This window comes from Pipistrellus kuhlii, unplaced genomic scaffold (genome assembly GCF_014108245.1).
Source record: "Pipistrellus kuhlii isolate mPipKuh1 unplaced genomic scaffold, mPipKuh1.p scaffold_m20_p_8, whole genome shotgun sequence".
Classification (NCBI taxonomy): Eukaryota; Metazoa; Chordata; class Mammalia; order Chiroptera; family Vespertilionidae; genus Pipistrellus; species Pipistrellus kuhlii.
This window is the reverse complement of record NW_023425584.1, coordinates 47,246,088-47,264,050: the sequence shown is the minus strand read 5'-3', so window position 1 is coordinate 47,264,050 and position 17,963 is coordinate 47,246,088. Positions and strand designations below refer to the sequence as shown.

At 40.4% G+C, this 17,963-nt stretch overlaps 1 protein-coding gene across 1 annotated transcript; it reads right to left on the bottom strand.

The window, feature by feature from the left end:
* Nucleotides 1-602: 602 nt before the first annotated feature.
* Nucleotides 603-13,559, bottom strand: LSM6 (LSM6 homolog, U6 small nuclear RNA and mRNA degradation associated). The gene is made up of 4 exons (XM_036424292.2): nucleotides 13,422-13,559; nucleotides 6,798-6,913; nucleotides 3,483-3,596; nucleotides 603-890 (listed from the first exon to the last, which is right to left on the bottom strand). The coding sequence occupies exons 2-4, from the start codon at nucleotides 6,889-6,891 to the stop codon at nucleotides 856-858; spliced, it is 243 nt and encodes an 80-aa protein (XP_036280185.1). The 5' UTR covers nucleotides 6,892-6,913; nucleotides 13,422-13,559; the 3' UTR covers nucleotides 603-855.
* Between the last annotated feature and the right edge of the window lie 4,404 nt (nucleotides 13,560-17,963).

Sequence of the window (17,963 nt, the reverse complement as noted above, 5' to 3'; positions counted from 1 at the left end):
CCCTCCCTGGGCAGGAGTGAGGAGAGATTGTCCCCAGTCAGCTTTGCAACTGAAACCCAAGCTTGCTGTAATCTAAATGACCACCAGACGGATGAGGTGCACCAGCTCCTCCCCTGGCATGTTCACAAAACGAGTGACATTGATGCCAGTGTTCCGGAAAGGGAGCAAGGGAATCCAACAGGTCGAACAGCGCACGAGGAGATGCGAGATGACTGCGGGCAGACTTGGCTTAAATGGGACGTTTTCACCCAACTGGCATATTGGGAACCTTTCAAATTTCTCCCCCAAATCAAGTCAGATTCCCACTCTCTTCTATGGAAGAGCCACTCCTAGGTCCCTGATGCTATTTTCTATCAGGTGACTGTATCAGAGGCTGAGCTTCTGACATCATGGACCCTCAGGCTGAAACTGGGTGGTTTGGTAGAATATTCTCACTCAAGTATTTTGTATGGAAAATAGAAGGGGATGGAATAAAAGGGACATCTCTACGATGTTTGAGTTTTCATCCTGTGCATCATTTTAGTCAGCTGAGTAAGTAAAGCAATCAAACAAAAAGATTTTAAAGTCATGTAGGGAGAAACAAAGATCTTTCTTTTTCTTTAATTCTTTTTGCATTCTGCACAGACACAGAGGTAAAAGAAAATGACTGAAACTTAAATATGAAAGAATTCTTTACAATTAAATCCACAACTTTATACATTTATCTTATGCCATTGAAAAATCACCATTACTGTTTCTACTTAATAAATGAAAAATCACCAATTATTACAAAATATGACAAATTATATAAAAGAACCAAAAAGATCTCATAAAAAAATATATCCAGGTCTGAAGAGTGCTGTATGCTTGACGCCTTCACATCCTTCTCTTCTGTGTGCTTATGTATAACACTGAAAGAAACAAAACAGGCATTGAAGAACTGCTCTTAAGTATCATAACAGCAAGCTTTAAAGGCAACAGATTTTGGCCTGACAACTCTGCAAATCTGAAAGGAAATTTTTTCATACTACACAATAAACTCTAGAACTACTCTAAGACTAATTTTATGAATCCAGACTTGCTTTGCTGTTATATAGGACTGTGTTCTAGTCTTAACTGACTTACTTTTGTGACCAGCAGGGCAAAACAAAATGTATGTAAAAGGTACCAGAATACAAAAATGTTTTATAATTGTAGGCATATCAATTATGCTTGAAGTAAAGTAAATCAATAAGTTTTACGAGGCTAGATTCAGATTACGAATAAAGAACATATTTTCACCCATTTCCCCAACAGAAACTCTAAAGTTGTTGTCTAATTTTATAATTGCAACAGGATAAACAAGAGCTGAGGAGCTTGTTATTTAAAAAAGTTCTTTTTCTGAGTTTCCTGGTGTTGCCAAAGTGCTGCTTTGCTAGGCTTCCTGCGACCACCCAAACTGACTCTTCAGGAGAGGTGGTCTGTAAGAATAACACAGGATATAAGACAAAATGCTACACCTAGGTCACCAGAAGTGTACCTCCCTCCCATCCCCACCTACTCAGATTCTGACAGATTTGTTCACAAGGAAATTTAGAGAGATCTTGATCAAAGATCATCCTATATAAGAAAAGCCTAATACACAAAGTGTCTGGTTGTCCATTCAACCAATCAAAGTGTAACATTCTAATGATATGCTAAGGCTGTTCAACCACTCGCTACGAGGGTGCAGATGCTCCAACCAGTAGGTTAGCTTGCTGCTGGGTATCGGGACTGAGTGAGACGGGCTGGACATGCCTGGAGTCCTCCCGAGGGCTCTCCCTGACCCCGATTGTGTACTGGTGGGGTTCTTCCGCCTGGCCTGTGCCCTCTTGCAATCCAGGAGCCCTTGGAGGATGTCAGAGAGCCGATTTTGGCCTGATCCTGCTCAACGCAGGAGCTGCCCCTGGTGGTCAGTTCGCTCAGCCAGAAGAGGGGCTCACAGCTGGCCAGTGCAGTGGTGGTGATGGTGGGAGCCTCTCCTGCCTCCGCAGCAGTGCTAAGGATGTCCGACTGACAGCTTAGGCCTACTTCTCATCACTCAGACATCCCCTGATGGCTCCTGGACTACAAGAGGGAACTCCCACTCCTACCCCTGAGGCACGAATTTCATGCACAGATTAATCAAGTAAGCTAAGATCCTCTTTAAGAGTCTAGAATGTGAATGTAGGAGTCTAAAAATAACTACCACTGATTACTAACTATTACATCATGGAAAAGATATATGAAGAAAAGCATCAAAATGACAGCAAAAACATCCTGTGAAATTGGACATGGTCTTCATGTTGTATGCATGTGACAGGATCCATCCTATCACTTACAGAACCTGTAACTGACTGCTATCAGTTGTCTTGAAATGTTGAAAAATCCTAACATTTCTTAGTAAGTGTAAGAGATCAAATAAGAACAGTATGAAAAATGAGAAGAGAAACTCTATGTTAGAACTAAAAAGCTTATATATGAAGATATGGGAAAATATGGCACTGTATGACCAGGAGATGAAATACCCACACTAAGTCAGGGAGCCAAGTTCCCAGCAAAGGGGCTGAGGGAATTGTCCAGAACTAAAGAATACACACCAATAAAAAGTCTAAATTTAGGAGTCTGAGAGCTCCATTTGAGGAATGGGAACAAAAGTGGGAAGGGGTCAAGGGATAATTGCCATAATTTTGAAGTCTTCACCTTCCCCCTAAAAACTTCATATATTACTTTAGTGATAATGTGTTTTTAAATGAAGTACTTAAAAGCAAACACAATAATCACAACCATATATTAGCTGTTAAAAAGCTGAGTAACTTTAGCCAAAACCGGTTTGGCTCAATGGATAGAGCGTCAGCTTGGGGACTGAAAGGTCCCGGATTTGATTCCGGTCAAGGGCATGTACCTTGGTTGCGGGCATATCCCCAGTAGGGGGTGTGCAAGAGGCAGCTGATCGATGACTCTCTCCTATCGATGTTTCTAACTCTCTATCTCTCTCCCTTCCTCTCTGTACAAAATCAATAAATTTAAAAAAAAAAAAAGCTGAGTAACTTTAGAACCATATTTCCTGTTTTTTCATTTTTGTCAAATTAAAAGATAGAATCTCTACAGAAAGCATTTAAATGATTAACAAAGGACAAATTGGACAACAAACTGCCAAGTGATACAAACCAAAGATAGCAGGGAAACACTGGCCATTCTTACAGCCCCAGATTCCAGTGTGAGAGGCAGTGTTGGGGGAATAGAATAAACTGTATTCAACACAAAGAGTTCGGGCCAGTATACCAATGCCCCTCAGTAAGGGCAGGGGAGAATTTTTAGCCCCAAAATTCCATGAAGCTACTAAAATTAAACTGGTCACACTGAAGATCTGAAGTATAAGAATTTAAAAGTAAAACTAAAATGGAACTTTTAAGTTATCTAGAAAACCCGTTGGTGATCCTGACTATAACACAAAGGCTTAGTTCAGATGTTGTACAAGACACTAAAGAGTGAAGGAACATTACCGTTGTTTCCTCGGATGAATGCATCCCCATATTTATTCTTCAGTTGTCCGTTTACATATTCTTCTGTCTGCTCCAAGGCTATATTCATGTAGCCATCCAGGCAAGCCAAGACTCCTGCAGACAGATTGAGTCAAAGAGAAAATATACAAAGTAAGCAAGAGTTGAAAATTACAGGGTATACCTTAGAGCTGACCATCTTTCCATTCATTAGCTCTTATGTGCTTAATATAAAAATTCACACTATAAGTGATACTGAATAGATGGAAGCATAGAAAAATGCCTTAATTTAATGTCCATCTGAATAAAAGCTAAGAAGCACACAACATGAAAGTAGGAAAAACAACAAACTGTCACTTTTTTCATGGTATATATGTGATAAAAGTAACTTCTAAAGCCTTCACAGGAGTAACATAATAAGAATATGCCAAATGAAATTTGTTGAAAACTAAAAAAAGGAATGGGCAATTATTCGGGAGCAAATGACCATTAGCTAATTCTCCTCACTTCCAGGGGCATTTCTTACTTTAGCCACTAAGTGAAATACAGGTCTGGCAGATTTATTTCATTCTTTCACAACTACTGCAGCAAATGAATGTACTCCAAGGTTAAGAGGAAGTCTCCACAATCTGTTAAAATAATAAAAAAGGAGACAGCAGGTGCTCCTGGAGGAACAACTTAAAGCTGTGACTCACAGTGAAGAGCAGCTTGAGAAAACAAGGCAACATATTGCATTGTAACACATCCCTTTCTGTTTGTTAGTTATAATATTTCAAATCCAGACTAATACAGAAAAATGGCCACAAACATTCCAGGGAACTTTTAAGAAAACTGGGTGAATAGTTTTCAAAACAGAGTCTCTAACTTAAAGTGGTATTTTCTAGAGAAATAATTTAAGTGAAAGCAAATACTACACATTAGATTCAATTAACCAAGTCAACAACTTCATTTAGTCTCCATTTCGTTAGTATGCTCCTCACTCCCTGCCTCTGCCCCCATTCTCCTCTAAACAAGTTTCTTTTCAAAATTGTATGTGTGTAACGAGAGCACAAAACATTCACCTAAAAGAATTCTGCTAAAAAATGGAAGCTTTCTGAGAATCATGATGGATTCTGAACATTAACAATTATCTCCTATCAAAAAGTTTGAAACAACCTTAGTTTATTTCTTGCTGTATTAATGTTACAATTAAACCACAATCGTAAAAGAGCAAAAACCTTCTGAGACCTGATCTGCAAATCTGTTTGAAAATGCATCAAGAGCATTTCAGAATTAAATATTCACTTCTAATAAAATTAGCTATTCTCAAAGGAAAGGTTTTTGTTGTTTGTTTGTTTGTTTTTTTAAGAAAAAGGTGCCAGGAGGTTATAATTGTAACACCTTCCTTTCTCTAAAACAGAAAATAAAGTTTTTTTCAAACTTAAAGAGAAATGGCTACAAAGAACTGGTTTTTATTAGTAGTATTTAACCACAAAATGAGAGCATTCTGATAGTAATACTCTCAACAGTGTACAACAGTTTGCTTTAATAGTATAGAAGCCATGAGCAGACATTCAGAAAGAGAAAAGTCATGATTACTACCCATGTGAAAGGTTATTTAGCCTCACTAGTAAACAGAGAAATATAAATAAAATGATATATTACTTGTTGTCAATTAGAATGAAAAAGTTGAAAACAAAACTATTACAAGGGTTGGTGAGAACCTAAAGAAGATTGAACCCTCTGCTCCAATGCTCTGACTCAGAAATCTTAGCCTAGGGAATTGATTCTAAAGAACCACTTGGACAAAAGCTCAAGATATATGTCAAAGGAGCAAATATGTTTATAATAACAAAACTGGGAAACCCTTAAATGCGCATTCATAGGGAATTGGTTAAAAATTAACACAAAACTGTGGTACATCCACAAGGTAATCCCATGCAGTCATTAGATACTTTATATTGCCAGAGAACTGAACACATTTTTTAATATTAAAAAGAAAATCATGGTGCATGTATAGCTGATCCCACTGATGTAAAACTATGCTTATATGGAGACAGATCCAGTTGGTAAGGCAGATTGTAATCTGGGTAGTAGAATTTTGGGAGACTTGGCTTTCTTCTGGAGTATACTTTTCTCCAGCATTTGCTTTGAAATTTATAACAAGACAAAAAAAAAATCCCACATATGTTACATTTATAAATAGGTAAATTTCCCCTAAAGATCAGAGATAAAAAGGTCCAACTGGTTGATCTCAATGAAGTGGGTACTGAGAAGATATTGAACATATAAGTCTATTACATACTCTTTAGGCTCATCAAAAGTTCATGGATGAGAGGCAGTACAGAGAAACTTTATAATATCTCACTACTCAGTATAATCCATTGGTTTCACTAAAAAAATCAATTTAAATCGGAGATGTTATTAATATCAAGAAATCAAAACAGTACATAAACAGCAAGATGTTTGTGTCAAGCTTGAGTCTGAGGCCTAGTTCCTCTCTTACCAGGTGGGGAAAATCAACAGAGATTCAAAGGACTTATATGAAGATAAAATGAAAATTAAAGTGTTGAGTACTCACTGGACCGACCCACAGTAAGCTCTCAATAAAATTAGGTTTGAATGTGTGAAAAGAGAAGAAAGCTCAAGAGATTACTATCATTATTCAGAAGAGATGAAAAATTATTCAAAAAGGAGACTAAGAAAAGGCCATAACATTCTGCTAATGAATTAGTTTTCTATACCTGTAAACTAGTCCAGGTAACATAACATATCTTAATTTGGAAGACTAGAGATTTAGTAACTTTAAAAAATGAAATTTGACACCCACAAAATTAATTTTAGTAGTGTCACAGTCTTAAAAAGAGCATTCTCTAAAAGAACAGAAAGGTGTCTTTGGATAACCCGCACATTACGTGAGTGGGAAGTTTATGCTGTAAAATGACACTGTCTAAATAGCTGCTGCCAATCTTCAATATTTCTGCAAAACAAACACTATCGTGCCAAGGGTTCCTCAGTATCCAGCCAGCTAATTCACGCCCGAGGTGACTGGGAATCCTTGGCTGCTACCAGGGCACCAGGGAACTTAGGCACACAGGCTCTCAAAGCGGACACAGGAGACGGGAGCCGCACGAACCAAACGAAGTCAGAAGCACACACTCTAGTGTCAGCTTGTCTCTAAAGGGGATCAATCCAGGCGAAGAAAAGAGGTGGGCATAAAACTGTTGACAACCAATGCTTTTTGAGGTTCATTGGATATGTTCAAAAGATTGCTAAAAATCAGTTAGTCAAATGTACTTATCTCATTACACCACTGAGGATGAAGCAGAAAAATATTACCTCGATAATCCACTCCAGAATTTAGTTTTACCACCACTGGTCGTCCAATGATTTGCTTTAAGAAGTCGCTGGGAGTTTGCTTCCGTAGACTCATTGTAACAATCCTGATCAGAAATCTGAAAAGGGGCAATAAAGGCAAGGACAAAATTAATTATTGAGCATAAAAAAGCCTGAAGTCCTTAACATATTTATAGGACACCAAGTATCAATGGAGCACATGTGAAGACTCGACATTAGTCCACCACCACACAATAGCTAACATGTTTCAGGACCTACTAGGAGGCAGAAACTAAGCGAGGCACTTTCCATACGTTATCTCATCAGTCCTCACATCGACCCTCTGACATAGTCTCACAGTAGAAGGGCCCTGTTCTCAATCACTTGTACCACTGTCTCACACACAAATCAGCACACCCACTACTGAATGCTTGTTTTATTTATGCAGAGCACTCTGCTAAGATCCTTATACACACTACCAAATTTAATCTTTACAAGAACCCTAGGAAGGTCTTAATATCCTCTAATGAAAATAAAGGCACACAGAAAGATGAAATAATTTGCTCACAAATGTGATGAAACCAACATTCAAGCTCAAATTTTAAACTCTATTCAAAGGTTCTCATAATGTAAGTTAAATAATTTTCTTTACCAAGACAAGTCAACATCCCAAGTTAAATAGCAGAAAATACAAGTTCCGAAAACTACTCTTGAATTTGGAGATTATTTAGACTTTCTCATCACTGTATCTCCCCAAGTCCTGAAAAAAATCTTAATGCGATCAACTGATTATTTTGCTCAGCAAATTTTAACTTTTCCATTGAACTGTCAGTGCATTTTTTTGCTACACAGTTTAAACAGATAATTAAGATCACAACTACTACTCTGGACAACCACTATTCATTCAGGACTCAGACCACACAACAATGTTATGCAGATTTGAACACAAGGAAAAGAAAAAACAAAGTAAATACTGTAACAGATTATATACCTTTAATGAGTTTAGTAAAAACAAATCTTCCCATTCATTTATAAACTGCCTTATTTATGTGCTGAACATGTGCTGGTTTGTGTATGAATGGATCTAGAGGCTATTAACCCTGAGGGCCTGATATTGACTCCACTCAGGAGTCTTAAGTTCATTTCCTATCAGATGCTAAATCCCATTATGCCAGTTTCTTCATATACTCTGTATTATCGAGATCAAACTAGCTGTTTATTTTGTGTTAAAAAACCAGTAAGATGCATCATGAAGTGAAAATCTAGTTCTCCTTGTCCAATTAACAAGAGAAAAAAGAATATGAACCTAGACTATTAGTTGTTTAACTGTTGGTGTCAAGGTTTTTTTTGTTTGTTTGTTTTGTTTTGCATTTTTTCTCTTTGTTGAATTTATTGGGGTGACATTGGTTAACAAAATTATACTGGTTTCAGGTGCACAATTCTACAGTGAATCACCTGAACTGTACTGTGTTTACCATCCCAAGTCCATCACCATTTATCCCCCCATACCCTCTCACACCTGCTCCTTCTCCACCCACCCATGCCCGACCCCCACCCAACTGGACACACAGTTGTCTGTGTCCATGAGTTTTGTTTTTTTTTACTCTATCTCCCATCTTCCATACCCAATCCCATCCCCTAGTCTCATAGAGCTGTTAGCCTGCTCTATGAGACTGTCTCTATTTTGCTTATTAGTTCATTTTGATCATCCCAGACTATTAGTTGTTTAACTGATAGTTATTATTTTAAAAATCTTATTAATATTATCTCCCATCACCTTAAAAAAAAAAAAAAAAAAAAAAAAAAGTACAGCTATAGCCCTAACCAGCTTGGCTCAGTTATTACAAGGTCAAGCTGTGGACTGAAGGGTCCCAGGTTCAATTCTGGTCAAGAGCATGTATCTCAGTTATAGGCTCAGTTGGAGCCCACGTGGGATGCAACCTATCACTGTTTCTCTCACAGTTTCTCTCTTCCTGTCTCTCCGCCTCCCTTCCATTCCTTCTAAAACACCAATGGAAAAAATATCCTCAGGTGAGGATTAACAAAAAATAAAAATAAAAAGATAAGTAAAAGTACAGCTATATTCTTCTAAGCTCATCAAAGATCATACCGCTGCCATTAAGCCTCGTCTTACTCCAATTAACACTGATTTCTGTCTGAAGGCTTTCAACACTCCAAACTTTCACCAGCACCTTAAGTGGCAGGCACAGAGGCTGGGTAGATGTAACACCTACAAGATATGGCCTTGGACCCTTAGAATTTATACTTGGAAGCAGGCTGTGCACGCGCGTGCGCACACACGCGCACACACACACTCCCCCTTGTAAAAGGAGAATTTAAAGTTGTATGTAGTTGGATAGAATTTTGCAGAGAACAGCACACAGAAAGATCAGAGAGGACTTCTGGAGGGGACACCTGAGCTGAGTGTGAAGGAAGAGTCCACCAGCGGAAAGGACAGAAAGCTGGGCAAAGGCACTAGACAGTGTGAGGAGAAAATCTACACAGGCAGCGAGGGCAAGCCTCTGCCGCAGAAGGCAGCAGGGCCACATGCCTGGGGAGCATGACTAAAGGAGCTTGGCCTGGAGCCTCCAGGGCCATTTTCCAAACATGAGCCTTTTGGATCACTTGGAAATTCTGCTTCAGTAGAACCAGGGTAGGAACCGGGATCTGTTTGCACAAGCCTAGGAGACTCCCACGGACTGGTGGGTATGGGAAATACTGTGTCCGTGGCCGGGGACATGGGAGGGGTGAAGCAGAGACCTGCCTGAGTACCAATGTCCGCTTCAGATGGAGTGGAGATGTGCCACCTCTCTGCTCTGGCATCAAGTTTCGCATCTGGTTGTATTTGATGCAACCTGTCACCAATTACTGTCTTATATTCTTTTTTCTTTTTTTAAATACAAGTCTTTTCTTCCTCAATAGACTGTAGTAAGCCACATGAAAGGAGAGACAAATACTAAGCTTTTCATTTATTCTCCAGAACATCTATATTCTGGCAAATCTCTAGAAAAATATTTTAAGAGTTATTTGGAAAGAGGATGTTGCTTCAAACACATTTTATCCATCACTTTAGAAACCGTATTTTTTACATTCATCTTCATTAGGCTTCCTTGGTACTCCTTGTTACTTAATGACTTGCCCATAAATCCATTTTGTGTGAGTAAATTGGTCTCAACATCACAATTTTTCCCATCACTTTGGCTCATGTAACTTTAAGTTTCCATCTTTGAAATCGGGTAAGGCAGACGGAACAGTTCTGACCATTTCTGAAGCAAGAGAACAGCCTCTTGAACCACAGACACACAAGAGTCAAAAGGCCTCCTCTGTGCAGGTCACCTTGAGAAAACTCCTCCCTTAAAAATTACCGCCATGTTCACCCTCTAGGCCTCCTCTGCCTCCAACCCGGGTGTGTCCTAACTAAATTACCTATTTTCACACATGGCTATTAAAAGCAGAACCTTCTTCCAGGTCTAAGATGAGAACATCTGCAAACTGCCCTGCAGAGATTTCCTTTAGTAAAAAAAAAAAAAAAGGGGGGGGGGGGGGAGTGAGAACCAAATTTTACTCATAAGTGACAGGCATTAGTCCTGAGCAGCTCAGAAGGTCACCAGGTGAGGCGGCAAGCAGAACCTAGGCTTGATCCCAAAGCCAAGCCCTTGCAAAGGCACAACTGCCCTTTGGACTATGTCACGGTTCTCCTGCTGAACCAGGCGATGGCCAGACAGTGAGAGGGGGCCTAAATCATTGCAAATCAGCCCGTAAAGACTATAACAATCAGAAAGAAATATCTCTAATGTGACTTTGAGTTATGTCACTGAGGAAAAATCACATAAATTCTTGTTTCTTGGCCATGTTTACCTGGAAAATTTTGCCTACTCTTAGAATATTTACTACTATCATTTAGGGTGGAAAAAAAAATGAAAGGCAAAATATTGCTATGAAACATAACATTACAAACCAAGTAAATGTACTTTAGCAGAATATATCAGTCTGAGAGGACATCTGACACTGAGAACAGCTCTCCTTCCCAGCGGGCCAGTCTCCCATAGTAGGCTCCAAGCTTCTTGAGCATCTCTGGTCCCTAAGCACACTGCCCAAGCTTGTGGAAGGGGCATTTAAGGGCAGTGCTGAGACAAATCCCCGTCCCTCCCCTCGCCAACATATGGGTATAGTGACTAATACAGTATCATTCACGCACTTGAGCAGCTATTACATAGTAATATCTCTATTACTAACCACCAAATAAAATGTGGAGAGAGAAGAAATGTTTCTTTGTTGCCCAAGAAGCACTTGCATCTGAGTCAACATAGAGATGCTTGCTAAAATGCAGGTTCCTGAAGCCTTCCTTCCCAAAGTCAGACTGTCTAGGCAAGGGGCATTGGAATTCACATAAAGTTCCCCAAATAACCCCGAAAACAAATGGATCCTGACCAGCAGAGATTTTGCCCCCCAACACTGGAAATGTCTAGAGGCATTTTGGATTGTCTTGAATGAGGATACTAGTAGATAGAGGCCAAGGACATTGCTTACCCGTCTACAAAGGATAGGGAAGCCCATAACAAAAAATTAACTGGCCCAAAATGTAAATTGCGGGTGAGAAACTGCTATTAAGTCCTAAATCAAAAAGAGCATTATTCTCTGGTCTCAACATTAAGTGAAAAGAAAAAAAGAAGAAAAAAAAAACACCTTCAAGGTATAACAAATCTAACGGGATGAAAGAGTATAAATTGTAACTTATTAAATACTTTATCCCTCAATTAAGAGAATCTAAAAACAACTACTGGCTGAAACCGGTTTGGCTTATTGGATAGAGCATCGGCCTGCAGACTGAAAGGTCCCAGGTTCGATTCTGGTCAAGGGCATGTACCTTGGTTGCGGGCACATCCCCAGTAGGGGGTGTGCAAGAGGCAGCTGGTCGATGTTTCTCTTTCATCGATGTTTCTAACTCTCTATCCCTCTCTCTTCCTCTCTGTAAAAAATCAATAAAATATATTTTTAAAAAATAATAAATAAATAAAAACTACTGTCAAAAAATCTTGAAGGAGTTATCATTCTAAATAAGGATTTCTAGTCCTGGCCATGAAAATGGGAGCCTTTCCCACTTTCCAATGTCAAAGATCCCTGGGAGGATTGAAATCTCTGTTACATGGTACAATTGTAAAAGGAAAGACTAATCCAAGGGATGTAAATATCTCTTCAAATTCTAGTATCGAATATGCCACAGCTCAGTGAGACATAGCTGTGCGCCTTGGATAACTCATCATTTCACCTCTCAAGGCCTCAGGCTCATCTGCAAAATAAGGCAGTTATGCTAGAAGATCACTTAAGTGACCAGTCAGCCAGCCTGCACAGTAACTCCAATAATATACACACGCTAACGTAACCTCTCAAGATTCCTTCACAAAATTTAAGGAAGTGGACTTGCCAGACACCACCACTTAACAAACAACCAACAACAACAAAATGCCAAACAGGCTCACCTTTGCTGGTTGGTGTATTATAAATGTATTATCAGCTATCATAATTTTGGTGCAACAGGCACAGCCCTACACGAATGATGGAAACAACTAAACTATTTTGTTAAACAATCTGGCAAAGTGTCTGAAGACCTAAAAAGACCTTCCTATGAGGCAGCACCTATTCTAGTAATTTCACTTCTCAGAATCTAATCCAAGTAAATAATCTAAAATACAGGTCTGTGGATTTTTTTTTAAAGTTTATCAGAGTATTGCTAAAATGAAGCAAGAATTCACAAATATCCTAAATGCCCCACAGTTGGGATAGTTGAGTAATTTTGGGGGCATACATAATGATGGGTTAGGTAGCTAATCAAAAGAATACACAAAATGAGAGATCTTATTTAGAAGATTTTTTTTTTAAATGATGAGAGAGGGCAGGAGGAATTTTTAAATAAAACTGGAAAACAAAATATAAAATAAGTAATCTTAGCTCCAGGAGAAATGAGCACATTCAAGAGTGAAATACGCAAAGACATTGTAAATGGAATGGTTCAGAGAATGATTTCCTTACGGAGCTCTTCGGTGTTTTCGATTTTTCTGCAACAGCCTCAACTACTTAGGGGACCCCACTAAGCCACGAACACCTTACCTGCACCACTCTGATGCTGGAGGCAAGAGCAACAACCAGGGGCGCCCCTCACCCAAAAGCCCGGGGCCAGAGCTGACCACCACACAAAGGCAGGCGGGCGTCCCCAACCGGGTAAGGTGGGCCAGCCCAGCTCGCCGTCCCCGGGTCCAGTGCAAGCACCCCGATGGCTAACGGCCCGGCGGGCGATGTCCCGCAGCCCTAACGCCCCGGCGAAGCGCGGACCAGCTCGGAGTCCGCTTTCCCGCCGAATCCCCTGGCTCAAGTCGGGGTTCCCTGAGGAACCTGGACAACCTGGGGTGCACTCGGAAGCCAGATCCGGGGGCCCCGGCGGGGCCGTTCGAGACCGCGCGGTCCAGGGAGGGACTCTTGGGGAGGGCTCCTCCCGGCGCCGAGCACCCCGGCCGCGCCAGGCGCCACGCGCCACGAGCACAGCCTTCGGGGACCGGCCTCCCGCAGGCTCCGCGGCTGCTCCCCACCCCGCCCGGGGCGGCGGAATGGCCCGTGCGTCTCCGGGCTCACCTGGTGGCTGGGACCCGGAATCCCCTCTCTGGGAGCCCCACCAGCCCAGCCTCCGCCGACGGGACGAAACCGAAAGTGAAACCGCGGAGGCGGCGGCACTTTTCCGCCTCAGCCAATCCCTGCTCCCGGGGCTACGGCGGCCCGCGGGGCCAAAAGAACCCAGCCTGGCGGGAGCGCGCAAATCCTGGTGCTCAGGCCAAGCCCGTGCTGCAGGGCTAAATGGAAATCACGGGTGCTCTCTCCTTTAACAGAAAGCCCCTTTCACCCCCGCCCCCCCCCCCCCGAAAAAGCCATAAAAGGAAAAAACTGGAAGTGATCTTTCAGGCAGAAATGGAAGAAGTAGCTTGAAACTAATGACTATACACACCCAAAAATGTCCTGGAATAATGGAAAGCAAATAAACAAATAATAAAAGAAGGGGCCTCGAATCTTTAAGTCCACTTTTGGATTTTGATTTAAGTGTCTCAAGATGAAGCCTAAGAGACTGTTTCCGTGGCAACGATAATTGACACAAATAGGATTAAAATCACTAAAGTAACTATTATAATGGAATAAATTGCATTACATTACAAACTAATTCTAATTGGAAATGGTGTGCAGACATTAAGTGCTGCTATGGGAACTTGGTGTGCATTCTCAATATTCTTGCTATAAATGGAAAGGAAGAGGTAAATAAGGAAACTGTCAAACCCAGACTTGATTCCTGTTTCTGCACACATGGCCTCATCAAATTAAACCGTATACTTTAATTCTACATAATTTATAACACTGTAAACAGTGATAATATCTTTAATCAGATTCTTAACCCTAAGTGTTATAGAATCTAAGAGACAGAATTTTTTTTCTAAGACAAAAAATGAATTCCTCCTTTTGTAAGCTAAAGAGATGAACTTTTGATTGATATCACAGATAGAGAACGACTGGGCATGGTTTGGTACAAAAGACAGACTTTCTTGTATCCTATAAAAGCTCACTGTGAATAAAGAACAAGCATTATGAATTTGTTGAAAGACTACATTTGAAGTCCTTGCAGTATAAAATATAATGTAAACATAAAATTTAAGTATTAATTATATCAAATAATTAGCTGCAAAGAACATACATAATTCTGTCTAATAAAAGAGTAATATCCAAATTAACCATCACTCCATCACAAAGATGGCAGTGCTCATAACCACAAAATGGAGGCACCCAATACTCTCAATCTCTCCAGAGTCCCTCAGTCCTGGGGAGCGGACACTGAGATAGGGCAGCATGAGGGGCCTGGCAGGATGCTTGCTTCGTCACCACATGGACGGGGCAAGCGTTACACACCCTGCCTTGGATGGGCCTCTGGGCCACGGAGAGCCTCTGGGCAGTGGAATGGAGTGGCCAGGCCCTGCAGAGAGATACTGGTGCAGGAATTTGTGTGCAGGGCTACTAGTAGAATATAAAGCCTTGTCCCTTAAAACCTTTTTCACAAAAGACATCAAATTGTACCATATTCCCCACTATTTGTTTTAATTATTTAAAAAAATTTGTTTTGATTTATAGCTTCTTTCCCTTTGCCAGAGTGCCCTGATGGAGTCATTAAGACTGGTGTGGTGGGCAGGGGGTCATGAGGAATTTTAAGGTCATGGTTCATCTTCAGAGGCAGCTGCAATAATTTCCAAGGGGCATGGACTGGAAGGGCCCAACTAGACAAATGGTATGGGCGCCATGAATTTCTTCACAAGCCAACAAGTTTACCTAAATGTGCTTATCCAGAATTTTTTCAGCAGCTTGTGATTGGCTTTTACCAATTCACAAGGCAACTTTCCATATTTCACAGGGTATTTTTAGTGTCTTTAATTTTGCAAAGAATCGGCAAGATTTTTGTGAAGACTAGTCCACCAAGAACTCACCTTCAAACCCATGGACATAAACATTAATTTATTAAGGCCATAAAGATAAATAGTATACATCATAAAAGTAATTTGACAAGATTTACTTTAGCTTACATAGTTGTTTAGTTTAATCTTTAAAATTGACGAACCTACATTGACACATTATCATCACCCAAACTCCATAGTTTGCATTGGGGTTTTTATTGATTTCGGAGAGGCAGGAAAGGGAGAGAGAGGTAGAAACATCAATGATGAGAGCCAATCATTGATCAGCTGCCTCTCACATGCCCCTTACCTGGGATCAAGCCTGCAACTCTGGCATGGGACCTGACGGGAACTGAACCGTGCGTGACCTCCTGGTTCATAGGTCGATGCTCAGATATGGTTTCTGAACCACACTGGCCAGGCATGTGTTTACTTTTGTGTTGTACATTCTATGGGTTTTGACAAACATATAAAGACATATGTTTGTGCCTATTATGATAGTATCATACAGAGTATTTTCACTGCCCTAAAAATCCTCTGCGCTCTGCCTATTCATCTCTCTGTCCCCACTAATCCCTGGCAACCACTGATCTTTTGACTCTCTCCATGGCTTTGCCTTTTCCAGAATAGCATACAGTTGGAATTCTACAACATGGAGCCTTTTCAGTTTGGCTTCTTTCACTTAGTAATATGCATTTGAATTTCCTCCATGAGTTTTCATGGCTTTAAAACTAATTTCTCTTTAATGCTGGATACCGTGTTTCCCGGAAAATAAGACATCCTCTGAAAATAAGACCTAGTGTATGGAAAGATAAGACATCCCCTAGCGCAACTTTGGGAGAAAAAATTAATACAAGACCCTGTCTTATTTTCGGGGAAACAGGGTAGTAGTCCATTGTTGATGGAGCATAGTTTACTTATCCGTTTACTTACTAAAGAACGTCTCAGCTACTTCCAAGTTTTGGCAATTATGAATAACCTGCTATAAACATCTGTATGCAGGTTTTTGAGGGGACATAAGTTTTCAACTCATGGTAAATGAGTTTTCAACTCTTTGGATAAAAACCAGAGAGTCAATTGCTGAATTATATAATGAGAGAATATTCAGTTTTGTAGGAAACTGCCAAACTGTCTTCCAAAGCAGCTGTACCATTTTGTATCCCCTCCAGCCATGTATGAGGGTTCCTGTTGCTTTACAATGTCACCAGCATTTGGTATTGCCAGTATTTGGATTTTGGCCATTCGGTAGGTATGTAGTGAAATCCCATTGCAGTTTTAGTTTGCATTTCCATAATGACATAAGATGTGGAGTATTTTTCCAAATAATTTTAAATAGGCTTTTATTGATTTTAGAGAGAGAGGAAGGGCGAGGAATAAAGAGATAGAAACATCAGTGAAAGAGAAATTGATCCACTGCCTCCTGCATGCCCCCTACTGTGGATCAAGCCCACAATTCCCAGCATGCCCCCTACTGGAAATCAAACCGGGGACTTCTTGGTTCATGGGTCAATGCTCAATCACTCAGCCACACTAGTGGGGCTAGAGTATTTTTTTAAACGCTTATTTGCTATCTGTATATCTTCTTTGGTAAGGTATCTTTTCTGATTTTTTGCCATTTATTAAAATTGTTTGATTTAAAAAAATATATATTTTATTGATTTTTTACAGAGAGGAAGGGAGAGAGATAGAGAGCTAGAAACGTCGATGAGAGAGAAACATCGACCAGCTGCCTCCTGCACACCCCACACTGGGGATGTGCCCGCAACCAACGTACACGCCCCTGATCAGAATCGAACCTGGGACCTTTCAGTCTGAAGACCGATGCTCAACCACTGAGCCAAAACGGTTTCAGCTGTTTGATTTTTTTTATTTTTTATCATTGAGTTTTAAGAGTTTGTTGCATATTTTAGATAATAATTATATATCAGAAATGCCTCTTGCAAACATTTTCTCCCAGTCTATGGCTTGTCTTTTCATTCTCTTGAACATATTAAGTATTCTTAAAATAGGCAAATCTATAACAATAAAAACATAATATGCTAATTAGTCTGGACAGACTAATATCTTCACCCCCCTCCCTCTCTTTTTTACAGTGTAGCCTCTCAGTCATCACACTTACGGGCAGGGTCTCAGTTACAACTCTCTACCCCAAATGGGCTCAATGCCTTCTCTCTTATACTCCTGGGCATTAACACTGTCACTTCTGTTCTTTCTCCTGATCCAGTACAAACCTCATCACCTCCTGGGTGACCGTGGGAGCTTGAAACTGGTCTCATCAGTTGGAGCCCAAGTCCTTTCTCTTCAAGCAGGCCAACTTCTAATTGTATTTTAGGTCTTAGCCCAAACATAGATGCCTTAGAGAAGACCTTTAAAAAAAAAAAAAAAGAAAGAAACACATATGTTTTTATTGATTTCAGAGAGGAAGTGAGAGGGAGAGAGAGTTAGAAACATCAATGGTGAGAGAATTATTTATCAGCTGCCTTCTGCACACCCGCATGTGCCCTGACCAGGAATAGAACCGTGATCTCCTGGCTCATACCTTAGGTAGATGCTCAACCACTGAGCAACACAGGCTGAGCATTAAAGAAGACCTTTGATAATCCCTCAGATTAAATATTTTTCCTCTTGTTCATGACATATACTTCTCCTTTATGCTATTTGTGAATGCCACTATTAAATAATTCTGTGTGTG